This window comes from the organism of the source record quoted next, unplaced genomic scaffold, assembly GCF_019419815.1.
Source record: "Pyrus x bretschneideri cultivar Hongxiangsu unplaced genomic scaffold, Pyrus_bretschneideri_v1 Contig72, whole genome shotgun sequence".
Taxonomy (NCBI): domain Eukaryota; kingdom Viridiplantae; phylum Streptophyta; class Magnoliopsida; order Rosales; family Rosaceae; genus Pyrus; species Pyrus x bretschneideri.
This window is the reverse complement of record NW_025999812.1, coordinates 2,056,112-2,083,704: the sequence shown is the minus strand read 5'-3', so window position 1 is coordinate 2,083,704 and position 27,593 is coordinate 2,056,112. Positions and strand designations below refer to the sequence as shown.

At 39.1% G+C, this 27,593-nt stretch overlaps 2 protein-coding genes across 3 annotated transcripts; both read right to left on the bottom strand.

Moving 5' to 3' along the window:
- Nucleotides 1-230: 230 nt before the first annotated feature.
- On the bottom strand, nucleotides 231-4,781 carry LOC103937889 (pyrroline-5-carboxylate reductase). Of its 2 annotated transcripts, none has more exons than XM_048574520.1 (7): nucleotides 4,477-4,781; nucleotides 4,339-4,387; nucleotides 4,045-4,136; nucleotides 2,268-2,340; nucleotides 1,513-1,633; nucleotides 1,160-1,290; nucleotides 231-755 (listed from the first exon to the last, which is right to left on the bottom strand). In XM_048574520.1, the coding sequence occupies exons 1-7, from the start codon at nucleotides 4,672-4,674 to the stop codon at nucleotides 577-579; spliced, it is 843 nt and encodes a 280-aa protein (XP_048430477.1). In that variant the 5' UTR covers nucleotides 4,675-4,781; the 3' UTR covers nucleotides 231-576. The 2 variants fall into 2 exon arrangements, with proteins under 2 accessions (XP_048430477.1, XP_009346138.2); XM_009347863.3 differs by having other exon boundaries at nucleotides 500-766; nucleotides 1,185-1,290; nucleotides 4,477-4,780.
- A 754-nt stretch (nucleotides 4,782-5,535) lies between these two features.
- On the bottom strand, nucleotides 5,536-9,979 carry LOC103937888 (pyrroline-5-carboxylate reductase). The gene is given in 8 exon segments (XM_009347862.3): nucleotides 5,536-5,950; nucleotides 6,511-6,616; nucleotides 6,819-6,939; nucleotides 7,414-7,486; nucleotides 8,469-8,560; nucleotides 8,983-9,031; nucleotides 9,597-9,757; nucleotides 9,760-9,979. Coding segments are annotated over 8 exon segments (840 nt in total). The 5' UTR covers nucleotides 9,812-9,979; the 3' UTR covers nucleotides 5,536-5,764.
- Between the last annotated feature and the right edge of the window lie 17,614 nt (nucleotides 9,980-27,593).

The following is a 27,593-nucleotide window of genomic DNA, read 5'->3' as shown; positions in this document are numbered from 1 at the left end:
TTCGAGGAGAGAGGAGGGAAGGGGTTGAGGGATGTGAGGTCGAGGGGGTGAAGAGAGTGGAGGAGGAGGGAGGAGGAGGGGGTGGGGGGGGTAATGGATTCTGGGTTTTAGTTTTTTAATTTTTTTTTTTTAGTATAAATTATTATAGTATTTTAAATGTATAAAAAAATTATTTTTTTGCCACATGATAGAAATATGACAATCATGTCAGCTCTTAACGAATCAATAGATAAGAAAATGTAACGGATGTATTATATTGAAATAAAATAATACACGAAGTATGAAAATGAAATGTTTTGAAAATGTTTTATGATGTTGCAATAGACCTCAAATCTGAAGTGGGAAAGTGTACTTTACTTATTTTACCTGTATTCCAAGCTTTGAAGCAGTATTTCAAGCAACGTATTTCAAGCAACGTTCAATTCAGCAGAATGCAGCGAGGGGCAGTACTATAATCCGTAATAATATTCTGCGGAAACGATTTGTTTATCCCCTGAGCTACGGAGGAGAACAAAAATTGGATTTCATTGCAATGGCAACGAATATGCGTTGAAATAAGAAAGTCACTATCTGTGTCTAGCTCTGAGAAAATTCTCGGCTGCGCTTGGCAGCAGCAAGGACTGCATTCATCAATATTCCACGAAATCCACCCTTCTCCAACTCATGAACGCCGGCAATGGTCGTTCCACCAGGTGATGTTACATCATCTTTTAGCTGACCTGGATGCTTCCCAGTATGACAAGCCATAGATGCTGCTACCTAATACCTGCAAAAAAGAAACAAAGAATCAGACCTCCCCACAACACCAAACTGATGAGAAACAAATTGACAAAATATTTTGGAATGCAAAACGCCAAGAAAATGTATTATAAACTCTAAACCTTGCACAGAGAGCCATTTTTTCAAAATGTACTTGTGATGTTCAAGCCACCAACATCAAGGTCCAAAGGCAGTAGGAGTTATACAATATGTCAATTTTTTTGTACACCTTTGTTGGTAAAGGCTTTACTTTGAGAAGTAACATGATTAGGTGCTCTCATATATTTTATGTCAAATGTCCTTTTCGAGGAGATCAAGACCTACACTGTTAAAGTTTGTGAGAAATAGACACACATACACGATGGTATGATGATGCCAAATGACTGCTTGAGCGCTAAACCACCAAGCAGTATAAATACACTTACAGTTTGAGATGCTAAACCCAACGCAAGTTCTCGAGGTAGACCTGCAGCAACTCCTCCATCTGCCAAAGCCTCTATTGCCAAGTATATATATGCAGGACCACTGCCACTGTATGTTTATAAAACGCATTAATCAAACCACAATTTATGAGTGCACCTCTTAAGTTACAGTTTACTATTATTTGGACAATACTTCATGGTTGACGAACTGAAAAACCTCTCTAATTGCAAGGGTACTTGAAAGGGAAAAAAGTCTCTAATTGCAGTAGGAGATAAGGAACATTTTGCATTGAAGTATGAATCAGAATCAAGTAGACAAAAAGCCACATACCTCAGGCCAGTAACCGCATCAAAGTATTTTTCATCAGCTTTCCATGTCTTGCCTACTGATCCAAATACTTTAGCTATGAGGTCACCATCTTGTTCTGTTGCACCTCCTCCCAAGCTCAAAACTATTTCACCAGAAGATTAGTGGTGCATGACATTTTTCATCCATTTTACAAAATTGGCACACCAGATTACAAATAATATGAAAACAATCCAAGGAAAATGTGCATAAGCTAGAGGGAGACTTGAAGAATTCTAAAATACAGGTGACTAGATATAAGTAATCTGCATTTCATGTCTTGTCACCACAGTCACATCATAGAAGCATGATCTACAGTGGCCAGATATCATATTCCAAGCTTTTACCTAGTTAATACTAAGAAAAATACCTTTCAGTGTGTAAATAGCTGATAGTTTTTACATAGGGAGAGTTCGAAGGGCAGGGCGAGAGAAGTACAACATAATGCTTAGTAGATATTACTTTAGAAAAGGCTCGCCGAAAAGAAATATTACGCTAGAAAAATCCTACCAACCTATTAACAACAAAAATGCCCACTATGCAACTTAAATTTCACTGAAAACTTGATAGATATATGGAGCATCTAATTGTATCTTAGCATTGTAAGTATGCAAAGCAAACTAAAGTTCAAATACAACCTGTAGCCAGCACAGTTTACAGGTTCATAAAGAAAAACAATAAAGCATACATTTTTAACATCAATATGAAATATTAAAATATTAAAAGGATAACATAAGTACCTGAGGCTGCTGCACCGACAGCTGAAGGAGTATTTGGCATTACCCTAATAAATCGGCTGTGACCAGCCCATTCCTGAGAAGGATGGAACAATTTTGTTGGAAAAATAGATGAAAATCTGGAGGCCATGGACTCAACTTTTTATTTTCAATTAAGTAAGATTAACATGCTCAAAAGTTATTTATTAAAGTAGAAAATTGAACTCAATGCATGAAAGTATAACATGATAAAAGTATTTATTCCAAATAAATTAGATCCTTAAAAGTCATTTCCCGGATCATGCCTCCCTGGTAGTGTCTAAAGCATGCAGGCCAAAACAAATTATTCTGTTCCAGAAATCATAAAACTAGTAACCCAAATTACTAAGAAACTTCAATTTTCATTACTATGTACAATTTGAAGGGTGAAAAAGGGGCTAAACTTGGGAGTGGCTAACTGTTGTAAGTCTGGGCAATTAATTCACTCTGTGCAAAGAGAAATGCCAGCAACATTATTGTCAAACACGACTCTACATTCTTTCTGGTTCTTGGCACATTAATAAGTTGGGATAATGATTATTATACAGTTGTTTATAGATACTGACCTGTAATACCCGTTGCCCTATATTTTCAGTCATGACATCTTAAATACCTTTGGAAAATTACGAACTGCACTATTTCCCTATAGAAAGGAAAACAAAGGGGAGAACTACAAGTCCCCTGAATTAAAAATTTAAGAATGGATGCTAAGGTGATGACAGTTTATGTGCACATGATACATTGCTCCTTCAGTTCATCAGATTATAGTGTGCATGTTTTGTGTTATATATCGGTCTTTCAGCCTCCGTATAGCTAACCAAACATTGAGGACTTCACATTTCTCCGTGATAGAAAAGCCAGTCCTGCTTTCTTTGCTATGAGTAAATTTGGTAAACAGTAGCATCATATAATCCATTCACTTGACACAGCAAGGAAACCAAATGCTGAACAGAACAATATATTTATTCGCCTATGGATTTAGACAAAGAAAAGGGTGGCCTTAAGGGAAAAATGTCCTCTTTCACTGTCAACTTCTAATAAGATCCAGAGGGCAGACAAAGAACTAAGAATTGGCTCGGCCTTCAAAAAGATTACATATGCATGAAAGACTTAATTAGCTCAGCCCAGCTTTTGGTCCTCCCTTTTCCCCTTCGCACAAATTTAATTTCCTACTCTCTGTCTTTCCGCAACCACTCTCTGACCCTGCCCCCTCATAGTCACTCCATAGAGTTGCAAAAGGGCAGAGACATGAAAGAAGGTTGGCCAGTACGGAATAGTAGAGAAGATGGGGAGCTAATTCTGTGGAGTGCGGCTATCCAAAATTCCAAATGTGGCTGCGATAATGTGTAAAAAGGAAAAATTATACATCTAACTTTCTTCTTTGAAAACATTTATAACTCATTCACTCCAACTCTTAGCTACTTCTTGCATTGCATATTTTCTTTTTCTTTTTTATTCCTTCCTGTTTGTGCCCCACGGCCATGTGAATCTATTCTTATGTAGCACTTAAGAATATAGCTTATTTAAAAAACTTGGGTTAGCAATACCCTGATATAAACTTTTGACTACACCGTGTACAACAATTAAATCAGTTAACACATGTAACAGATTCAGAACATGATTTTCCTCAGAAAACTGAATGCAAAACAATCAAAATCAAAACATTAACTTGGAAACGAGGGATTCAAAAATGAAATACAGGGTTTTTGGCAATCCATACAGTCAATGTGGATAGAAGTAAGAAGAGTTGCAAGTGAGAGACCTGCAGATCTTTCAATTTGACTCCAGCAGCAATAGAAACAAGCAGCTTCTTTCTGGAAAGAAGCGGCCTCAACTGCAAAACTACATCTTTAACTGCGCAAAATCAACACCACAATGATATCATTATCTAGTAAACAACCACAAAATCACCACCTAATCATTCATGCCCCATATATATCTTTACAATCAATGCACATTATTTCAATCATTCAACAAATAAGATAAAAAAAGAGCCAAATCTTTCAATTAAAACAAAACTTTCAAACAAATCCGAGATAATGGAAAATGGAAATACCAACTTGAGGTTTGACAGAGAAAATGACGACGTCACTCTCTTCGAGCACCTGCAACGATGCAACTTCAGTCATTCAATTAGATACGGAGACGCGTAAAAGCACGGAAAATGGGAGAGAGAAGGGGGGGGGGTTCAGACGTCGTCGTTTTCGGAGAGGAGATGGACTCCGAAGGACTCGAAGGCTTGGCGACGACTGGGGTGAGGGTGGAAGGTAGAGATGCGATTGGGAGGGAGAACCCCCGATCGGACGATTCCTCTGGCAATGCTCTCAGCCATTTTACCTGCTCCGATAAACCCTAGTTTGTACGTGTCCGTCGGGATGGGTAGCGCTTCCATGGCTGCAATGCGACGTCGTATTCCTCTTACTACGCTGCGGGGGACTGGTTCAGTTTGTTACGTTTTCTCGAAGCGGGAAGGAGAAGTACTGAACTAGTCGGTCGTCTAGTTCGTTTTGGAAAGATCCTCCGACGCGGAACAAAAGCAGATTTGATTTGGTATTGGATTTGACGACACGTTTCAGGATCTGGTGGTGGAGATCATGATTTGAACACGTGTCTTCTGTTCTGACGTTGGATTTAACCATGCGTTTGCGTTTCATCTTTCTATTTTGCACGTGCCCATTTGGAGAAGCATAGGGGCACCATTTGGAAAATGCAGTAGTTGCTGCTATGATGTGCTCCTTAGGCTGCTTCATTTGTACTTTTTTTTGAGTAATCATTCATTCTAATGTTATGTTCTGTAACTTTTGGAAAAGAAATTTATTATGTCTTTTCATCTTCACAAAAACCGAAAATCAATCCAAACCAACCCGCCACATTCGGTTAACCAAACCTGATCGATTTTAGACCCAACTTGGTTGGTTTCGGTTTGCAATTTTGCCCAAACCGACCTAGTCGGTTTGATTCGGTTTTGACCCAAAACCAATTCAAACCAACCCGCACCCACCCCTGTTTGATACATAGGATTCTAAGAATTTTTGTTCATTCTTTTACTCTTTACTTCTTGCCATCCCTATCACCATTTCATCCCTCTTTTTCCTCAGTTTACTTCATATCTAAAACACATACAAAGACGACATGGTTATCAAATGAATCCTAAAACTTGAGGATTTGAACTCGTTGTCAGTTGTTTTTGAGGTGATTACTCTAACTTGACACGTTATTAAAGCAGATCTACAATTATTTTTATAAGATATACTTTGAGAGAATCAACTTTGTTCACATAGCATTCAAATATACATTCATGCACTGGGAGACGAAAAATCCACTTCACTTCAACCCAATGCAGAAAAGTAGGAGTCATACAACGAGCAACCTGGTACAAATTTTATGTGAATCGTTCCCCAGCATACAGATCAATTTTACAACTTGTCACGACACAATGTATGCAACCCTACCTTGGCAAAATTAACATGCGGAAAGTGAAGTCATTGACCCATCTCATGGCTACGCTTAGCAGCAGCAACAACCGCGTTCATCATGCTTGCACGAAATGCACCCTTCTCAAGCTCATGAATCCCGGCAATGGTGATTCCTCCAGGTGATGCAACTTGGTCTTTCAGCTGACCAGGATGTTTTCCTGTTTTCATCACCATGGCTGCTGCTCCATAGAACTTTGGCACAGCACAAGAGAAACAGAAATGAGAGATTATACATCAGAGGCCAACAATAGTTCATAATCCTGGGACATCGCCTCAGGTCGTAAACAATATAATTTCCATAGGCAAAGCGCATGGCATATCATGAGCCTGCCTGACGTTTTTGACTTTGGTGGATAATGGCAACTACTATGATCATGTGGTTTATATACCGCTTATTGTTTGTTTAATGTCGCTCCCAATTCAATTTTTGAATTAAATTTGTAACCGGATCTATTTGTGCACGTTTCCCTTATTTAAACTTTTAATTTTTCATGCGTCTATAGAGCAACAAGCATGTTAAACAAAAGATAAATACGTGCTTCTAGGGGTTATTGCTACTAAAACAGAGGCATGAGAATATCCATATGATTGTATAACCCCTCACCATAAAGTGCTCTGTGAATCCGAAAGTACAAGTCTGGAGCTTTCTAGCTATCTTCACTTATAGAAATATTGAATTGTTTCCAGAAACATACATCAAGTACCCAGCATAGACAATCTTGAAAAAAATAATCAGCACAGATTCCACTTACAGCTTGAGAAGCAAGACTCAGAGAAATTTCTCGTGGTAAGCCTGCAGCTACACCTCCATCAGCCATAGCTTCTATTGCTATAGATGCAAATGCTGTACCAGCGCCACTGTAAAATTGTCCAAGGAAAAAAAAACCACTAAATTTGATGAACTTCTGTCAATGTGCGTCTCTATCCATTCAGTTATTTCTTTTTTAAAAAGAATATATAAGAGATGCTTATGCAAGAGGATGCCTTTCTAAACTCTAATGGTATAATAGTGCCCAGTTTACATGTCTGGTCTTTTAATTATAACAAGACATGCACATACCCAACAGCACCAGCAGCATCAGACAATTTCTCGTCCATTTTCCACACCTTGCCAACAGCTCCAAATAGTTCTGCTATTAGCTCACCGTCGTTTACTGTTGCAGCTTCACCCAAGTGCATAACTGTTTGCATGTAATCACACATTGTCACACGGAGGAGACTGCAGGATAAAGCTAGAACAATGCTATGCAATTGATCCACATATATTCTGTCTTCGGTAATATAGCAGCGTTTCAAGGTTGAAGGAAATGGCTCATCTGTCTGACAGATGAGAGTTCTTAGTACTGAAGGCCACTGGAGATCTTCGTAATCTTTTAGATCTTTGTTATCCTCATATAAATTTAAAATCTATTGGTTTTGATGTTGACAAAACTAAGGCTGAAAACTGGTTACGTAGTTGATTCAGATTGGGAAAATCCAAGCAATGTAATACCTTCTACATGAACTTAATATATTGATTAAATCCTTTAATTGAAGGAATTAAGGGCCATGAAGTCGATAATTTAAAGAATTGGAAGGAATTTATTTCAGTACAGCACAATTTATGGCCTAAAAGAGAAGGACAACAAATGTGAGAACCAGGAACTAGTTGTTACCTGTAGCTGCTTCACCAATGACAGAAGCGGTATTAGGGATTACTCTAACAAATCGGCAATGACCAGCCCATTCCTGAGTAGAAGATTTGAACAAAGTAATGAAAATATGAAAGCTCAGAAACTTCAATGTAAAAGAATCACCCCAGAAAACTTTACAAAGCATATCACAATAACGCTAGGGAATGAGAAAATTTGATTTTTTTCCTCTATGGTAACTTCCACTTTTACTAACTAGATACTTGATTCATCATTACCTTAGTAAGAAAGAAACAAAAATGACTTATACGCGAACAAAATAGATTTGTTTATAAAGTTTATTAAGTCATAAAGACTGATTTTGGAAGATTGGTCAACAAAAAAGGCCTTCCGATTTGTACATCGGTTGCGGTTCTCTCAATTTTTAACATCATCAGTTCAAAAAATAAAATTGTAATAGTATAACAGGTATATTGTAGCTAAAAAAATTCCAGTGTTTATGAACTACCTAATGATCCAGGCTGAATCACAATTAGATAATAAGCACAATTGATTACTACTGAGTAAAGAGGAGCAATCTAGCAGATCCAGTTAAGAGGCGATGCATAAACTTGTCCTTAAAAACCAGCTTGTAAGGGAAGGGTACCCAAGAGAGCTCTTAAACCGCTCGAATGTGTGTTATTTTTCAGGTCCATGCTTCTTTATGATCCAACAAAAACTAACTCTTAACCTTCATAAACTTACAATAAATTACTTATGCTTTTACATTACTAAGTTGCTAGGAGATATTCCATTACAAACTGTATACCAAGCAGTCAGGCCACGTGGGACTGATAAATTATAAGCATATCGAAGTTTCTAAATATCGCAAGTGCTTTGAGGCTATCCTGCAGTTGAGACTCAATGATGGGCAAAAAGTGTGAAGCTAGAGTGGGAGGATATAAGCTTAAAGAATATCACCTTTCTAATGAATTGATTTAGAAGTTGGGACATCACGATTCACAATTTAATGCTACTGAGATTTTAATACCAAGGCATTGATGTAACAAGCTGCCAATTTCATATAGCAGTATACAAACCTGTAGAGCTTTCAATTTGTGTCCCACAGCAAGCGACACAAGAAGTTTATTTTGTGAAAGTAGAGGCCGTAAGTCCAGGATTACTTCCTTAACTGCATATCCAACAATCCAATATATGATCAAAAGGACAAAACAAACCAATTTCATACACTTCTATGATATTCAATTATTTAGGGTAAATATGTTATTTGGTCAAGAGGTTTCTCATCATTTGATTTCAATTATAGTTCACCACCCCCTACCAAGCCTCTCCCTCCTCCTCCTCTCTCCTTCTAAATTCCACTTAATGTGTGGAACGGATCTACCTAGCAATTTCAAAAGTTAATAAAGATTATCAATGTTCAACAGTGTTCAACAGAGCATTACTCAGAATGCAGTCAAAATTATTTCAGGAGAGTGACGTCATTGCTTGGAAGAGATGAGTGCAAGGAAAAACTATTACAGAGTAGAACATGGTGGATATCTTATATTCATATATTTACTGGAAAAGGAAACCGAGCAAAGGAAGGCGTACGTATTTGAGGTTTCACTGAGAAAATGATTACATCACACTCTTCAGCCACCTGCCCAAGATATTAACGAAAAAGAAAAAGAGAGAGGGAACTATAAGAGCAGTATAATGAGATGGAAGCAATACAAAGCTAATTAAGGAATCCAAGTTTCCTAATAAATGAGCAAAGAATTTGTTTTGTTCAGCAACTGAAGGCTAATTTATACTTGGAGCAATGCAGCAATACAGGATTAACGATAAATACTAACCGAGAGGTAACATCCGTAAATATTAGGATGCATAACCCGTAAAACATATTCGTATAGCAAGAAGTGCAGCAAAACCACCATGATTGTATCTCAAATAGAAAAGTTGCAGGTTTAAAAAGAAGGGCACTTCCACATGAAATCATTTTCCTTTTGGGTTAGAGGCTTAGAGCTACATACATGCTTTTTTACAAAGTGTATAAAATTGAATTACGTTGTTACTAAATTACTAATTTATACTACATGAGCATTACAGATTAACTAAATAAAGGATTTTCAAATGATTCCGTTGTGCAAAGCATTTCTATATAATTTAGCCTAAATCCATCATCCAGAGACACCAAAGCTACCAACTAAGAAACATGTATGTACCTGATGATTGTTCTGATAAACCTGAATTCCAACAGATGTAAAATCCAGCCGGCTTTCTGGATTCCGGTGAGCCGTGAAAATTCGAGAAGGTGGTAAAATCCCCTGGTTGACCAATCCGATGGCAACACTTGCTGCCAATTTACCAGCTCCAATGAACCCCAATTGAAGGCTTCCTTGTCAATTGGTTTGACTTCCACTTCCTCACCTCCTGCCATTTGATTCCTTCTTTGCCCAAACCCAATGCTTCCTTTTTCTCAGCAACACTTGAGTCTGAGTTAATCTTCCTGTGAGTTGGTGAATTAGGAGGAATGGATCGGAGAGCAACGCTTTCCCTTCTATTTCGGTCAATGTAGTTTCAGGTCAAACTTCAGGGCAGATCAAGTCCTTTTTCTAATGTCAAACAACCACACATAAGCTATGAAATACTACTTAAGACATTTTTTATAGATTAATGATAGGGAAATTAAATTCGTAGATTAAATTTTGTAAACTAAATGATATGGAAGTTGATAATTGAATTATTACTTAATCATTGATAAACGTGCTTATTTTCTAATAGTGACATCTCATTTAGTTCACTAATTTAATCTACATATTTATTTCTCTAACATTACTCTTTTTCATGTGACATCTCCAACACCCTCCGCAAATACAATACAAGTTTGTTAACCTAGGTGGACTAAAATTAAAAGTGTGAAACGCTAAGGAATAATTAGCATTTCGGAGAGGTGCGACTCTCCTTCCTCAACATATAGGGACTAGGGAGGAACATTTCATGCATGAAATGATGGAACAGAACGGCCGACGGCTACTTGGATAAAATTTGGATTGATTAACTCAATCGATTTTAACATTACTAAATGAAGGAGGTGGTGGAAAAAAGACAAGACACGTTATTATTACCAAAAATAAATAAATAAATTATTTGCGGAGTTGAGCGGGGAGCCTCTGGCCATGGAGCGCTCAAGGTCCCAAGTCTCTGGGTATTTGCCAAGTCCGTTGGAGATAATTTGTTACTGAATTATTTTTTTGACAAGAAAAATTAACTTCCTCTCCCCTAGCTGACCAGTTAAGCAGGGAAGAGTAGAGTTCGATGAGAAGTTTTCTTTACCTATGATTGAAAAACCAGAGGTAAAATTTAGAGCTTTAAAAGGTTTTAACATAGATCGGGTTAACAAGTTTTGTTAGATAATTTGTTCTTCTTGAAAAATTTTCTACAACCAAATCAGAGAGCAAATTTGTTCCTCTACTATTTCTCCATAAATTCCATATATATCACTCTGTTTCCTTAGGTTTGTCATCTAGAACTAGTCGCAGAACGATGTTTATTGAATACCCTAACATTGTCCTTTGAAGAAGGGGCGATCGTCTAAATATAAATGAAGTAGATAATAGTAAGGAAGAAAAAGATGAAAGCCGTAATGAGCTTAACATAGAAATCTTGGTAGATCTCTCCAATAACGGCCTATCAAATTTTTCTCGGGCCACTTGCACTTTGTTGCTTATTATGTAGGTTTCATGACAATTTAACCATTTAAAAACTACAATACAAAGAAATTAACTTAAAACTAGAGGTCGTCTCAAATACTTATTGCGACCTAGTGGCGCCAATATAAGCTTCTGCTGCTCCTGAACTTCATGGGGAAAAAAGAACCAGATCTTGCTTCACTAATGATGTAGGGCAACACTGCAACAGAAAGAAAGAAAAAAGAGAATTAAATTGGACCGATCAGATCAGGTACAATGTGATTTCCACGTACAACATCATTCGAAAAAAATATAATGACGGTCTGAGCATGCTACTGCTAGCTACGGAGTATAAACTCTGTCAATTACAATGAGTATGCGTTTGCTTCACTCAAAAGTTAATTATAATAGCTCCCGGCATACCATGATTATAAAGAAGAAGCTAGACCCGTCATCTATAATCTCCAACCAGACTCTGTACCTTGATTTTCTTGTCGCAGATAATAGTATGATGTCCCTTCTCCATAGCCGATAATGCTGCTTCTCGTGTCCTGAATTCCAGATATCCATAATATTTATCTTCATGGTTGTGTACCATTACTGCTATAACATCTCCAATTCTAACATCTGGTAATAAATCACGGAAATGACGATGGAGATCAATTTCAGTAACCTACAGAAGATTGATTGCATATTAGATGTACAGCATATTTTTCTTTCTTTCCACAACAAATATGATCAACCACCACCAAAATCAATCACCCACACATATATATGACCTTGTGACACTGTTGACCAACAGTCCACCAAATATAACAGACCAAACTAATAGTACAGTAAAACACTTATAACAACTAACGTAGGGCTAGCTCGTGTTTTGATTGATACTCAATCTAAATCATTATTATATGCCCTTGAGACAAATGAGACCTAAGCATATTGCTATTTTCAACACTTTCATATTAAGGAAAAACTACGAATGTACGATAGTATACCAAAATTCACAGGGTACACAGCCCACAATTATTCCCCTTGCTTTTTCTGCCATTAAATTCTAGCCAGTTAACCAACCAACAACCAAAAAAAAGGGCAACATACACAACTCGAAAATGTATGCATCACCCAACTCAACCTTGTTTCCCAAAACATAATGTGCCAGCGTCCTTTACCTATAGCTTCAAAGTTCAAACCAAATCTTTGGGATAACGCACTAGTTTGCGATTTTTTTTTTTTTTTTTAAAGTTATCCTAATCCTATGTGCTCGTAGACAATAAAATATAAAGCAGTAAATCTGTATACAAGAGATATTTAATCACCAACCAGAGAGAGAGAGAGAGAGAGAGAGCACAAAACCATGATTATACCATGAGTTGAAATAAGAAATTCATTTGCATGTGGAGCAAGATTGGCCACAAAAAATGAATAACGAAACCGTTGGAATTCTGTATTTGGGTTCTCATTATCATAATCCTGACCATTATTGCCATCGCCAGCATTTTCTAGTTCTATGACAGCTAGAAGATCCTTCACCCGAGAAGTCCTTTAACTGCGCAAATGTATGATGATCAGGTTTTATGTTGCAATATTGCGACTCAATGGAGCACATGTAAGTATAACAGACGCTACACATTATTTCAGCACCAGGTTCAACTTTTGTGCCAGGAGGGCACGATCGAGCCAATGGGCACCACGCAACCAGGTGGTCATTTTTACCACAAATGCTGCAAAATTAACTTTCTTCCACAAGAGTCTGTGGGCTTCTGATAATTGGGGCACTCATAAGAGGAGTGCTGACCAACGTAGTCACAAAAAACACAAATCTCGTCGCTGGCGACACATATTCATCAGTACTATCGTAATCAGAATTGAGATTCATAAAATCCTCTGGTTGCTCCTTACCTATAAAGAAAAGGTGATGATAAAATGACACTGAATAATATTCATATTCTATCTTCGCCATACGCAGCAGGTAGGCACAAGTGGAAATGGGGATGCTAGGTTAACTTTAGGTGCGTGTGCGCGAGCATGTAGGTTGACTGTAAAGACAAGTATGTTTATATAGATAATAGCCTAGCTAGGTTGCTAACCCCTAAACTTCATCCTTAACTCTAAACCGTAACCGTAACCCTAACACTAACCCAAAAACAGAAACTGGGCGTGTGTGTATAATAATTACCAGGACTGCCATTCAGGGTGATTGATTTCTTTTTTTCTCTCTATTACGGGGAAATCTTGATTAATTTCTCGCTCCCCTAAAATCACAGCATAAAGAAATTTAGAAAGTTTGAAATATGAAAAAAAAAAATCGTTGGATAAATTGATTGAATCCACAAGTTTTAGCTAGATAGATCGATCAAAGGCGGAGGAGAGAAACTTACTCTTGCGGCTTTTGCGAATCTCCTTATTGAAAATCGCAAAAAAATTATAATAATTGAAAAAAAAAAATTATTACTATTAAGTAGGGGAAAGAAAAACAATTATTTATGGAAGTTTTAATGAAAAAGACTTGAGCTAAGTTTAATTTAATAAAAAAAATAACCCTATACTATTATTTAACCAAAAGGGTTTTATATTTAATCATTAGGACAAAACTAATTTATATCAGACTCATAAACATTTAACATACATGGGCTGAACTAAAAGCCCAAAACGAAATGATTTTTTTTTTCCACCTTTGCCCCTGACAACAATGCTATTCTGTTGGCCAATTATGTTAGAAATAAACTTCTCTTTATTTACAAGTATGCCATTATGTCAATCAGTTCTTTATTTATTTCTTTTGTCTTTTGGCCGTTCGTTCTCTCTTCAGGTTTTGCTTTCTTTTTCTTTTTTTTCTTTTTTTGTCTTGTTTTCTTCTTGTCATCCCCCCTTCCTCCTGAAAAGGAGGAGGTAAAACTCAACATGGGTGAAGGAGAGTGGCCACCTCCTCAAACCATTTTGCACGTTTAAAGAAAATGGGAGCAATTGCTTCCCCAATTTCTTTTATTATTTATATATGTATATACATACGTACATACATACATACATACATACATATATATATATATTATTTTATTAGTTTATTTCTTATTTGTAATTAGGTGGTTCAGATTCTTTTGTTGATCAATTTCCACCCTTAATTTTGCTTACCACTTAGGACCCACTTTCCTAGAATGCATGAGCCACTTCCATTGGAAATTATCCTAGTTTCATTTTCAGTTTGTGAGTCTTTGTAGATTTTCCAGTGGGATCTTGACTCTTGACGGATAAAAATATGATCTAGTAGATTTGTCCGTAAAGCTTCAATATTTTCACCGGCTCGGGTGTTTTCAACATCACCACCTTCTCATTGTTATCTGCCTTTACCAGCAGTGTTGTTTGTGGCTTTGTTCTGTCCCAGCAACAATCTAAAAATAAATCAACAAAAAATGTATTGACATCGTACTAACAATTTGATACTTTACGTCTTTAAGTAAAAAAAAAAAAAAAAATAGAAAGATCAAATAGCTACAATATTTCCCCAAGCAAACAAAATTATCAATTATAAACATTAAACACTAATTATTTCTCGAATTGGATAGGAGTATCAATACTATTTATTAAATAGAACACTAGTACTATTATTATTTCTTAAACTGAACACTGACACTATCACTATTTCTTAAACTGAGCACTAGTACTATCACTATTTCTTAAATTGAACATTCACTATTTCGTAAATTGAACATGGGTATTATCACTATTTCTTAAACTGAGTACTCACTATTTTATATATTGAACACTGGTATTATCACTATTTCTTAAACTTAATACTAATATTAATTATTATTATTTCTTAAACTGAATATTGACTATTTCTTAAGTTGAACACTGACTATTTTTAGAATTGAACACAGTATTGTCACTATTTCTTAAACTAAACATTGACTATTTCTAGAATTGAATACTGACTATTTATTAATTTGAAAACTTGTACTATCATTATTTCTTAAACTAAATACTAACTATTTTTCAAATTGAACAAGGGTACTATCACTATTTTTTAAACTGAGTATTGATGCTATCACTAATTTTTAAACTAAACACTATTTTTATAATCGAACATGTGTATTGTCACTATTTCTTAAATTGAACACTACTATTATCATTATTTTTTAAACTTAATACTGACTATTTCTTAAACTGAAAATGGATATTATCACTATTTCTGAAACTAAATACTAATACTATTGAAACTGAATACTAGTACTATCACTATTTCTTAAACTGAATACTGACTATTTCTACAACTCAACAACTTTTCGGGCCTTGGAATTAGAGTTAAAGTACGAACAACTTTATTTCATTTTTTTTTTATTTTTGGAAGACCAACTTTATTTCTTAAACTCAAATACTAGTACTATCTTTCCTCACTGTATTGTCAATTTGTACTGTTTACCATTTATCAGTTTTTTTTTTTTAAAGCCTGGAATTAGAGTTAAAGTACTAACAACTTTTCGGGCCCAGGCCACCCACCAAAGAAAAAGGACTTTGTTCTTCCAAAAAAAAAAAAAAGAAAAAGGACTTTGTTCTTCAAAATAAAAAAAAAAGAAAAAGGACTTTGTTCTTCCAAAAAAAAGAAAAGGGACTTTGTCACAGCTGCCAAGTTACAAAACCAGGTACCAATTATAATATACAGATTATGATCATCTAAAATTTAAGATGCATTGCACTCCACAAATCTCATTCTACACTCCTCAGATGTGTATTTTTCTTTATAATTATAGAAAGTTTGAAATGTAAAATGAGATTTTTAGAATCTCAATAACAATTTCCTTTTATATATATATAAAATATATATATAAATATATATATATATATATATATGTATATGTATATTGATGGTGAAACCCTATGTGACATCACACATCGCCCAGGGAAGTGATCCTTAAATGTATATTCCCATCCTACCTAGCACGAGGCCTTTTGGGAGCTCACTGGCTTCGGGTTCCGTGGGAACTCCGAAGTTAAGCGAGTAGCGCACGAGAGCACTCCCAGGATGGGTGACCCATCGGGAAGTTCTCGTGTGAGTTCCCAGAAACAAAACCGTGAGGGCGTGGTCGGGGCGCAAAGCGGACAATATCGTGCTACGGTAGTGGAGCGGGCCCGGGAAGTCGTCCCACCCGGGCTGGGATGTGAGTTTGGTATCAGAGCTTAGGTTTGGCAGTCCTGTGTCTTTTGTGAGTATTCTAATGGTTTTGGTGCCTTCTGTCAGAATTATGCCGCCTCGTCGGGAACCACGCCGTTCAGATGAGTCTAGTTTCCCCGATATCACTCAGCTGGGGGAAGCTATTACTACTGCTATCCAGGCAGCTATCCGTCCTCCCCAGAGGACTCCTCTGGAAACTATGTACAATCTGAAATTGGATAAGTTCTACGGTCACGAGGGGCACGAGGGCGCGGAGCGTTGGTTGGAGCATATTGAGAAGACTTTCCGAGTGTTGAACAATCAGGGGAATCTTCCTGTTGAGAGATGGGTCGAGACGACTTCATGGTTTCTGGGTACGGAGTCTGCATCCTGGTGGGAGCAGGAGCTTCGTAGTTTGACTCCAGCCGAGAAGACGGATTGGAATGTTTTCACCAGGCTATTTAAGAGGAGATTTGTGCCCCCAGAGTATATTGATCGCAAGAAACAGGAATTCACTGAATTGAAACAGCGGAAGATGTCTGCGAACGAGTATTATCGGAAGTTTACCGACTTATCTCGCTACCACCCTGAGATTGCTAGTAACCCAGCGGAGATGCTTCGTCGTTTTCGCATCGGCACTAAGAAGAAGTGGCGTTCGATGTCGACCTCCACTCATTGTGATACCTACCACGAGTTCTACGAGGTTTTGCTGAGAGTCGAGGACTCTGAGAATATGACGAGTGAGAGTGATGAGAATGAGAAGAATAGTAATCAGAAGAATGACGACAAAGGTAAAGGTCAGGCATCGCTCGGGCCTCGTCAGACTCAAAACTTCAAGAGGGGTGGTAATAGCTCTAGCTCTTCTAGTGGTGGTTTCAGTGCCACGGGTCAGGGACGAGGAGGTAGATTTACTGGTGGCTTTCGAGGCCAGAGACAGGGGGACGGTGGTCGAGGTAGGGCCCCACTTTGCCAAAGGTGTAATAATCGGCACACTGGCGAGTGTAGGGGGGGCAGTAGTGGTTGTTTCACTTGCGGGCAGATGGGGCATCGAGCCGCGCAATGTCCCCAGAGTCAGCAGCAGAGACCGCAGCAGACTTTCCTGCCACCACCTGCCTCTATCCAGCAGATTCAAGGTCCTAGTGGTTACGGACAGGCAGGTCGAGGTGGTGCCTACCACTACCAGGGTGATGTTGTTCCCTATGCCCCGGGACAGTATCAGTATCCTCAGGACCCCTACTCCCAGGGTGGTTACCCTCAGTATTCAGGCGGCTATATGCCGTATCCTCCCGCTCCAGCCGGCAGTTCTCAATGGTATCAGGGAGGACAGGTTCAGCCAGGAGAGATTGCTACTAGCAGTGCAGGGTCTTCGAGACAGACCGGTCAGCCCAGTCAGGGGCGTGGTACGCAAGGTCGTGGTGCTCAGGCGAGCAGAAGTCGTGGCGGACGGCAGCAGGGCCAGGGGCGTATACACAACATTTCTCTGCAGGATGCTCAGAACAACCCGGATCTGATTATGGGTACGTTAAATATTCTTGGTTATTTTGCTAGAGTCTTAATTGATTGTGGAGCTACACATTATGTGATTTCTCATACATTTGCTCAAGTGACGCAACCTCGCCCCACACCTCTAGGGTATGATTTAGAGTTCGCTATGCCTAGAGGGGAGAGATGTATTGTGGATCGTGTGTACCCAAGGTGTCCAGTGATAGTTGAGGGTGTGGTTATGCCAGCTGATCTTATCCCGTTAGATATTGTTGATTTCGATGTGATTTTGGGCGCGGATTGGTTGCACCCCAATCGTGCCAATATTGATTGTTACGGGAAGATAGTTACATTTCGTCGTCCTGGACTACCCGTGGTTACCTTTGTTGGTGAGCAGAGTGGGGTGAGACATGGTGTTATTTCGGCGTTACGAGCGAAAAAGTTGTTGACTAAGGGTTGTCAGGGGTACTTAGCCCATGTGGTGTTGGATGAGGCTCCTCCTTGTAGTGTTGAGGACGTGAGGGTTGTCCGACACTTTCCAGATGTTTTCCCTGAGGATTTGCCTGGGTTACCACCAGATCGAGATTTGGAGTTCACTATCGAGTTGCTTCCAGGTACTAATCCTATTTCTTTAACTCCTTATCGTATGGCACCTGCTGAATTAAGGGAATTGAAGGTGCAGCTACAGGAATTAGTGGATAAGGGTTTCATTCAGCCTAGTACTTCGCCTTGGGGCGCTCCAGTATTGTTTGTGAGGAAGAAAGACGGAACTTTGAGGCTGTGTATTGATTACAGGCAATTGAATCGGGTGACGATTAAAAACCGTTATCCGTTGCCTCGTATCGATGATTTGTTCGATCAGCTTAGAGGTGCTTGTGTGTTCTCTAAGATTGATTTGAGATCTGGGTACTATCAGCTGAAGATAAATCAGGATGACGTTCCTAAGACGGCGTTCAGGACTCGTTATGGTCATTACGAGTTTCTGGTTATGCCGTTTGGGTTGACGAATGCACCAGCAGCTTTTATGGATTTAATGAACCGGGTGTTCCAGCCTTACTTGGATAGGTTCGTGATTGTTTTTATCGATGATATTCTGGTGTATTCTAAGTCGAAGGCGGAGCATGTTCGACATCTTACTTTGGTGCTGAAAAGGTTGAGGGAACATCAATTATATGCTAAGTTTAGCAAGTGCCAGTTTTGGCTAAACCAAGTAGCGTTTCTGGGCATGTTATTTCTGCTCAGGGTATTCTGGTTGACCCTCAGAAGGTTGCGGCGGTGGAGAATTGGGAGCAACCGCGAACCGTCACCGAGGTGAGAAGTTTCCTTGGCTTGGCGGGGTATTATCGGAGATTTGTTAAGGATTTCTCGGTGATTGCCTTGCCATTGACGAGACTAACGAGGAAAGATGTTAAATTCGAGTGGGATGATAGGTGTGAACAGAGTTTCCAGCAGTTGAAGCATTGTCTCACTCAAGCACCTGTTCTGGCACTCCCGGACGATAGTGGTGATTTCGAGGTTTATAGCGATGCTTCCTTGAATGGTCTGGGATGTGTGTTGATGCAGCATGGTAGGGTGATTACTTATGCTTCACATTAGTTGAAACCCCATGAGTTGAATTACCCTACTCATGATTTGGAGTTGGCTGCTATCATTTTTGCGCTGAAATTGTGGAGACATTACCTTTACGGCGAGAAATGTAGGATCTTTACTGATCATAAGAGTCTCCAATATCTTTTTACTCAGAAGGAACTTAATCTTCGCCAGCGGAGGTGGATGGAGTTGCTCAGCGATTACGACTGCACGATTGATTATCACCCTGGTCGTGCGAATGTAGTTGCTGATGCACTTAGTCGGAAGTCTCAGGGTCGCATTAATGCGTTGTATGCAAGCCGTACTCTTCTTTTGGCGGACAGGAGTGAGGTTAGAAGCAGAAGATCGAGATGTGGCTTTACTTGCTAATTTTCAAGTTAGGCCCATCTTAGTTGATCGGGTGCTTGCAGCCCAAGCAACTGATGAGCAGACTCAAGAATTAATCCAAGCTCGAGAACAAGGTAGGAGGAAAGACCTCAGGGTACGTGAATCGGATGGCATGTTGATGCAAGAGGGAAGAATGTTCGTGCCAAATGTTGTGGATTTGAAGAAGGAAATTCTTGATGAAGCACATATCTCGGCTTATGCCATGCATCCTGGAGCTACTAAAATGTACCATACCATTCGACCATTTTATTATTGGCCGGGTATGAAGAGAGAGTTAGCCGAGTATGTGAGTAGGTGTGCCATTTGTCAACAGGTTAAGGCAGAAAGGAATAAGCCGTTTGGGTTGTTACAGCCGCTTCCCGTTCCCGAGTGGAAATGGGAAAATATCACCATGGATTTTGTGTACAAGCTCCCGCGTACACATAACGGTTTTGACAGCATTTGGGTGATCGTTGATCGACTCACTAAATCCGCACATTTTATTCCTGTGAGAGAGAAGTATTCTTTGAGTCGTTTAGCTGAATTGTTCATCTCAAAGGTAGTGAAGTACCATGGTGTCCCGGCGAGTATTATCTCGGATCGTGATCCACGATTCACATCTAAGTTTTGGGTGGCTTTCCAGGAAGCTTTGGGTACGAGACTACTCTACAGCACGGCGTATCATCCTCAGACAGACGGGCAATCTGAGAGGACTATTCAGACGTTGGAGGATATGCTGCGAACTTCGGTGTTGCAATTTGGTGATGCTTGGCACCAGCGGTTGGATTTGATGGAATTTGCCTATAATAATAGTTTTCATTCAAGCATTGGCATGGCACCATTTGAGGCATTGTATGGTAGAGCTTATCGCACACTGTTGTGTTGGTCAGAAGTCGGAGAAAGAGTTTTAGTGGGTCCGGAGATTGTTGAGGAGACTACTCAGAACGTTCAGGTAATCAAGACTAATTTGAAAGCGGCACAGGATAGACAGAAAAGCTTAGCGGATCGGCATGCTACGGACAGAGTGTACGAGGTCGGAGATTGGGTATTTTTGAAACTTTCACCGTGGAGAGGTGTAGTGAGGTTCGGGAAGAAAGGCAAGTTAAGTCCACGGTACATCGGACCATACATGGTCATGGAGCGAGTTGGTGAGGTAGCTTATAGGTTGGAGTTACCTCCGGAGCTAGCCAGAGTGCATAACGTGTTCCACGTGTCTATGCTCCGACATTATGTTGCTGATCCATCTCATGTGATACCTCCTCAACCGTTAGAAATTAATCCAGATTTGACGTATGACGAGGAACCGGTGACGATCATCGATTGGAAAGAGAAGGTTCTGAGGAACAAGACGGTGAATTTAGTGAAAGTTTTGTGGAGGAATCATTCAGTCGAGGAAGCGACGTGGGAGACAGAAGATCGGATGAGGGATTTGTATCCTAGATTGTTCTTTGGCTACTAGGGGGGGTTTTTGGTTGTTTTGAATTTCGGGACGAAATTCTAATAAGGTAGGTAGGTTGTGACATTCCGTCCCGGAATTATCGGAAACGTACGTGTGAAATTACCATTTTACCCCTGGGTTGTTTTTGGATGTTTTGTGAGGTGTGGACATGTGTTGGGCCACACACCCACACTATCTCACTTTCCCTCACCCTCTGTCTCTTTCTTTCTCTCTCTCTCTCTCCCCCCGAGTCCATTATTCTTCTTCTTCCTCGAACAAACGTACGGACACACACACACCCACCCTAAAACGTCACAGATCGAGGGATCCAAGACCACCATCGTGCTTGTGAGGCTGAGAGGAGTCCAGTGGTACCATTTTCAGGTAAGAACTTCGACGTTTTCACGTCGAAATCGCCATGTCCGTTTTAGCTACTGTTCATGCAAACTTATTCTAGCTTGTTTTTGGACTTTTGAAGCTTGTAGTTGTGTTTGTGAGGTTCCCAGGAGCTTGGGAGTGCTTCGTTGGACAAATTTGGACGTCGGGAAAGCTTGGTTCGAAGTTGGCCGAGTTTTGGAAACTTGGACAGGTATTTTCTCGTAGTTTTAGGCCTTAAAACTTGTAGGATCGTGTTCTACTAGTCCTAAGGGTTAAAATGGTTTAAAAAATCTTGAAAAACGGTTGAAAAACGAGCGAGAAAACCTAAGTTGCAGGTTTTCCGGCGACGGCGACGGCGCCGGCGAGAGGGTTGGTCGGAGAAGGAGGAGGAATATTCCGTTAGGGTTTAACGGAATATTCCTAACGGACGTTAACGGCGTCAGTTAGGGTTGACGGAATATTCCGTCAGTTCAAGGGAATATTCCTGACGGCGTCATTTGACGCCGTCAGCGTGCATGGCACGTGGCCGCGCGTGGGTCCGTGTCTGTGCTGGGCGCGTGGCAAGTCCAAAAATTATTTTAAAAATATGGGTGTGATCGTGAGGTTGTGTAGATCACGTTGGTATATTCATTTGTCCATTTTGAGCAATGTATGGGAAGTTATTTTGAACGGACGGTTATGTGCTTTAAAGTTAACGTTTTTATAGTTAATTCGCATATAGGTGACACGTATCCCGAGGACGAGCGTGCACATTCGAGGCAGGGGGGCTACGACCCTTCCACATACCAGTGAGTGGGCTTTTGTTTTCCGTATATACCTATATACGTATAAATTCCCAGAAATTAGTATAAATGCTTTGTTTTATGCCATTCTTTTATATGATTGATGGTTATGCATGATTGGTGGCATATACGTTTTAGTATATATTCATTTATGATTTCATTATATATGTTGGTGCTGTGGAGGCGTAGGTAAGTAGCCAGGTAAGCGTTATTTAACTATTGCATTAAATAGCGGTTAGAGATGCTTAGAGAGCTCATAACCTGCACCCCCGGTGTTAGTGCTCCCGCCCAGAGTAGGGCACAGTCCTTCACGTGTTGTTCACCTCCCGCACCACACGCTCAGCTTGAATCCAAGTTAGGTGCACAGTCCTGTCGTACAGACCACTATAGGTGGTTCCGACTCGTAGGTGACCCACGATTATTCGCACAGCCTTCACGTGATCGTAGCACTAGAGCGTTCATATGTATTACACCCAGGCCTGTCGTACAGACCACTATAGGTGGTTCCGACTCGTGGGCAGGTTTAGTGATTTAGTCGAAATTTGAGCTCTAGATTCAGCCGTACAGGTCACTTAGGGGACTCCGGCTGCCAGCTTATGATGCTATTGATATGGTTTATACCTGAGCACATGCATGATATTATGAGGTTTTGTGATGACATACCTGTGAGCATGATTGGCATACCCTCGAGCATGACTTGGCATATCTACGTATATATGTTTATTTCTGGGAAAGTATACAAGTTTTACGGCGAGGGGTTATAATATGTTTTATGAAATGGTTTTCTAAGAGATTTGTTTTGCCCACTCACGCATTTGTTTTGCGCCCCTCCAGGTTCTAGTAGCTTAGCGGGTTCGGTGGTTTTCCCAGAGACGTTCCGGCATTCTGACAGACATTCACCTATGTAGGGTCGCCTTCGGGTGCACTATTGTTGTATCGTTTCTTTTGGGACTGCTGTAGGCCTTAGGCTCTGAATTCAGTGTCTTAATTACGCTAGCACATATTCTATCACTCTATATTTGCTAGTTTTTAAATTATTCGTACTTTTATATTACTGTTTTTAGCTTCCGCACTGTGCACATGGCTATGTCACTTCCACGTGACGGCCAGCATGCCCTGATCTCGGTTGGGGTGTGTCAGTTTGGTATCAGAGCCTATCCCTGGCCGGAAATGTGCCGACGAGTACGTCGGGCCCCTAAGGGGGGTGGATTGTGACATCCCACATCGCCCAGGGAAGTGATCCTTAAATGTATATTCCCATCCTACCTAGCACGAGGCCTTTTGGGAGCTCACTGGCTTCGGGTTCCGTGGGAACTCCGAAGTTAAGCGAGTAGCGCACGAAAGCACTCCCAGGATGGGTGACCCATCGGGAAGTTCTCGTGTGAGTTCCCAGAAACAAAACCGTGAGGGCGTGGTCAGGGCGCAAAGCGGACAATATCGTGCTACGGTAGTGGAGCGGGCCCGGGAAGTCGTCCCACCCGGGCTGGGATGTGACACCCTAGTGCTTTTGTAAATTGGTATTTAAAACTCTTTTCTTTTATCATATTAGTTTTTAAATAAAATTCATTTTTAATATTACCCAAGTTCAAAAATCTCTTTTCTCAATATTTAAATCTAAGTATTTAATTAGGAATTGTTTCTACATAAATTATTAAAATAATCCTTGAGGAGAACGACCTTGCATGAGTATCTATACTACAATATCCTTATATTCTTGCAAGTATTTCATGTGATTTTTACCCTATTTGCATAGAAGGTAAAATTGCTATCAAGAAATTGACGTCGCTGCCGGGGATTATTTTAGATAATTTTTGTTTAAACTTTTTTTGATTTCTTATTTTTTCATCAAAAAAAAAAAAATTATTTCAGTTTATTTTGTTATTTTTGTTTTATTGCAGATTTTGCAAACTGCATGGTCCAGACCATATCAAATACTGAGTAGATTGCATGTTTGATCTAGAACTGGAGAGCACATTGCAACATCGGTTACAGGAAAATAATTTACCTTGGGATTATTCACTGCAAGGCACGTTTCTGCAGGAATTGTTTGCTGGTTTTGTGGACAGCAAAATCACAATGGCGTTGCAATTTCCTGAAGTAGGCAGGCCACTCAGAGAGTCATTGGTTGCCTGTGCCAATGACATTCCTAATTGCATTGTGTATCCTGAACAAGAGGAGGGTGATCGTTTGAGATAAAACATCATATGCTTGAAATTTTACTAACGTTTCATGGGTTGCCTAACGAGGATGCGAACATACATATTGCAAAATTCATTATGGGCTACAAAAATATTTTGATTAGGGGTTTTTATGCCGAGGCTATTAAGTTACGTCTTTTTCCTTTTACATTGAAGGATAAGGCAGAAACTTGGTTGTTCACTCTATTGGCTAATAGCATTACTACTTGGCAACAATTACATAAAAAATTCCTGAACAAATATTAACCAACATCCAAAACATTGAATTACAGGTGGGAGATTATGACATTCACTCTAAAGCCAAACGAAGAGTTTCATGAAGCGTGAGAGAGATATACAGAGATGTACATAAAGTGTCCACATGCTAATATTGATTCAGATCACAAATGAATAGTTTCTTTGATGGGCTTAATCCTACATCTAAAAGTCATGTTAATGCATCAACTGGGGGTTCGTTGTCAAATAAATCTGCAAGAGAAGCATTTGAATATTTGATATGATGGTGATAACTCATATATTTCATACACTTTATACCATCCATTCCTAGTCTCTTTGTGATATTTTTGAGTTAAATTAGTTGCGTTTTACTCTCTTTTGTGTTAATGTGTGGTTAATTGTATTTTAGAGCCATTTGAGGGTAAATAAGGCAAAATGGTGCTGAAAGTGGAGAATTGAATAAGGATTCTGATGTAGAGAGAGATTCAAAGTGTACAATTGAATATGGAGATGAATATGGCCTTTAAGAGACCAATAACAGCCAAAAACGTCCGAAATAAATGCTCCATTACTTGGATGTCTTGGCATTCTATAACAGTATTTTTAACCTTATAAAACTGAGAGTCTCAACCACTTTTACAGAAGCTTCGCCTTGGGGACACCCATAGCTCTCTCTCTTTTCTCTTTCTTTGGCCTTTCTTCCTGAAACAAAATCCTTTCTCCATTCACCATCCGTAGAAACCACACAACCGCACTGTTCTTGGAGAAGTTCAACATCATAATTGCTTCAAGGGGGTTTCTTCTATGAACTTTAATTTCACTCATGTTGTTCTTGATATTTATATATTTTGTAATCATGTTTTGTAATTAAGTTCATAACTGGAGAATTCGATGTAGCCTTGCAAACATACTCTATGTTATTAAGTTAAAGTATTCAAATTACCACTTTGTGTTCTTGTTTCATTTACTGATTTTATAATATAATTTGTTTGTTAATCTTAATGTTTGATCACCATTAGGGCTGCTTATGAATTATTTGATCAAGGTTATAGTACACATCATGCTTAATCTTGGTAGACATGTGAATGAATGAAGAAACTGCTATGCATACATCCTGTCATGTGATTTCTTTGGTTCTTGGAAGTTTTTTGTTCTTAATGGATTCTTATTTGGTAATCTAAGTTGAACATCACAACTAGGTTGCATGATTAGGAGTACTTGATCAAAACCACACATCAAATGGATGATCATAAATAAGTAAAACGAACCTTAGTTGCAGTTGGAGAGTTGAATGTGTTTTGACTTAATTTTCATGGAATTGGCTTGGAACGGTGAAATCGGTATCCCTAGTTCCATCCCATTATTTCTAAATCAACTTATCATTTATTTTTATCTTTCTTGCATTTTAAAGTTATTTTAGTTTTCAATTGAAAAATCTAAATTCAGTTTACATTTTCATTATTTAGTTAGGGTTTACATAAAGCTAGTAATTTGTAGAGTTCTAATCAGTCCCTGTGGTTTGACACCCTTACTTGTGCCACTATACTATCCTTATTTTTGCACTTAAAAGGAACATAACAGATGGCTATAGAATCTCAACAGTGGGCAATAGAACATTCCCACAAAAGGGACATTTTTGAGTTATTAGTAGGTTCTCTTAATATGTCTGCACAAATGGAGAAAATGGAGAAGAAAATTGATGCAAAGTTTGACATTATTTTACAACAGATAGCAAATTCTACACAGCAACAGCCGCTTGCAGCAACAGTTTGCACAATCTGCAGCCTGGCTACGCATGACATCATGGGTTGCCTGCATAAAGGGTCTTACCCGGAGCTAGTTGAACAACATGTTAATATGATGAATAGTTATCAAAGGCCTAGGAATGATGCATATACAACTCATTACAATCCAGGATGGAGGGATCATCCTGATTTCAAATGGGGTGATAATCAGACTAATTCAAAACCATTTCAGCATGGACAAAAACCATTTGTACCATCCAAACCATCTTTGGATGATCAACTTGCTAAATCGGCAGCAACAACTCAATCATTCATAGATGGCAACAATCAAAGAATTCAAAATGTTGAAGCATCAATTAAAAATTTGGAGCAACAATTTGGGCAACTAGCTGCATAGATTTCAGACAGAGAAAAAGGCAAATTTCCTAGTCAAACAGTGCCTAATCCAAGAGGACGTGAAGACTGCAATGTTGTTTGGACTTTACGATGTGGAAAAAGTTATGACAATCATAAAAACTGCAGGAATTTGCCATCTGTGCAAATTTCTGCAGAATCTGCAATATTAGCAGCAGAACCTGCAAATTCTGTAGAAAAACAGAATCTACCCAGTATAGAAACTGTCCCAAAACAGGTTTCTTAGTGTGTTTATGACCCTCCACTACCCTATCTAGAAAGTGTAACTCCTAAAGCAAGAGATCAGCAACTCAAAGATTTTATGCAAACATTATCCAAGGTTCAGATCAACATTCCATTGTTAGACGCAATCAAGAAAATTCCATCATATGCCAAATATTTGAAAGAGGTTTGCAGTAGTAAGAAGAAACTTGCAGATTTGGACAGTTGTGTTGAAAGAGCAATGCAGTGCAGCATTACTACACAAACTGCCACCTATGAAAAAAGATCCAGGGAGTTTTAATATTTCTTGTACTATTGGGAATTCTGATTTTAAAAGTGATTTAATTGATTTGGGTTCAAGTATTAATTTGATGCCTTTTTCTGTTTTTTAGAGATTAGGACAAGGAGACTTAAAGCCTACATTAATTATTCTCCAGCTAACTGATCGCTTAATCACTTATCTAAGAGGTGTTATTGAAGATCTAATTATTAAGGTTGATAATTTTTATCTACTGGCAGATTTTGTGGTTTTAGACATGGATGAAGACCTTCAAATGCGTATCCTTTTGGGGAG

Coding starts and splice junctions, on each gene's coding strand:
- LOC103937889 (XM_048574520.1), bottom strand. CDS start 4,674: ATGGAAGCGCTACCCATCCCGACGGACACGTACAAACTAGGGTTTATC. Junction 2,341..4,044: donor TCAAATTGAAAGATCTGCAG/GTCTCTCACTTG, acceptor CATCCTTCTCAG/GAATGGGCTGGTCACAGCCG. Junction 1,291..1,512: donor GATGCGGTTACTGGCCTGAG/GTATGTGGCTTT, acceptor ATAAACATACAG/TGGCAGTGGTCCTGCATATA.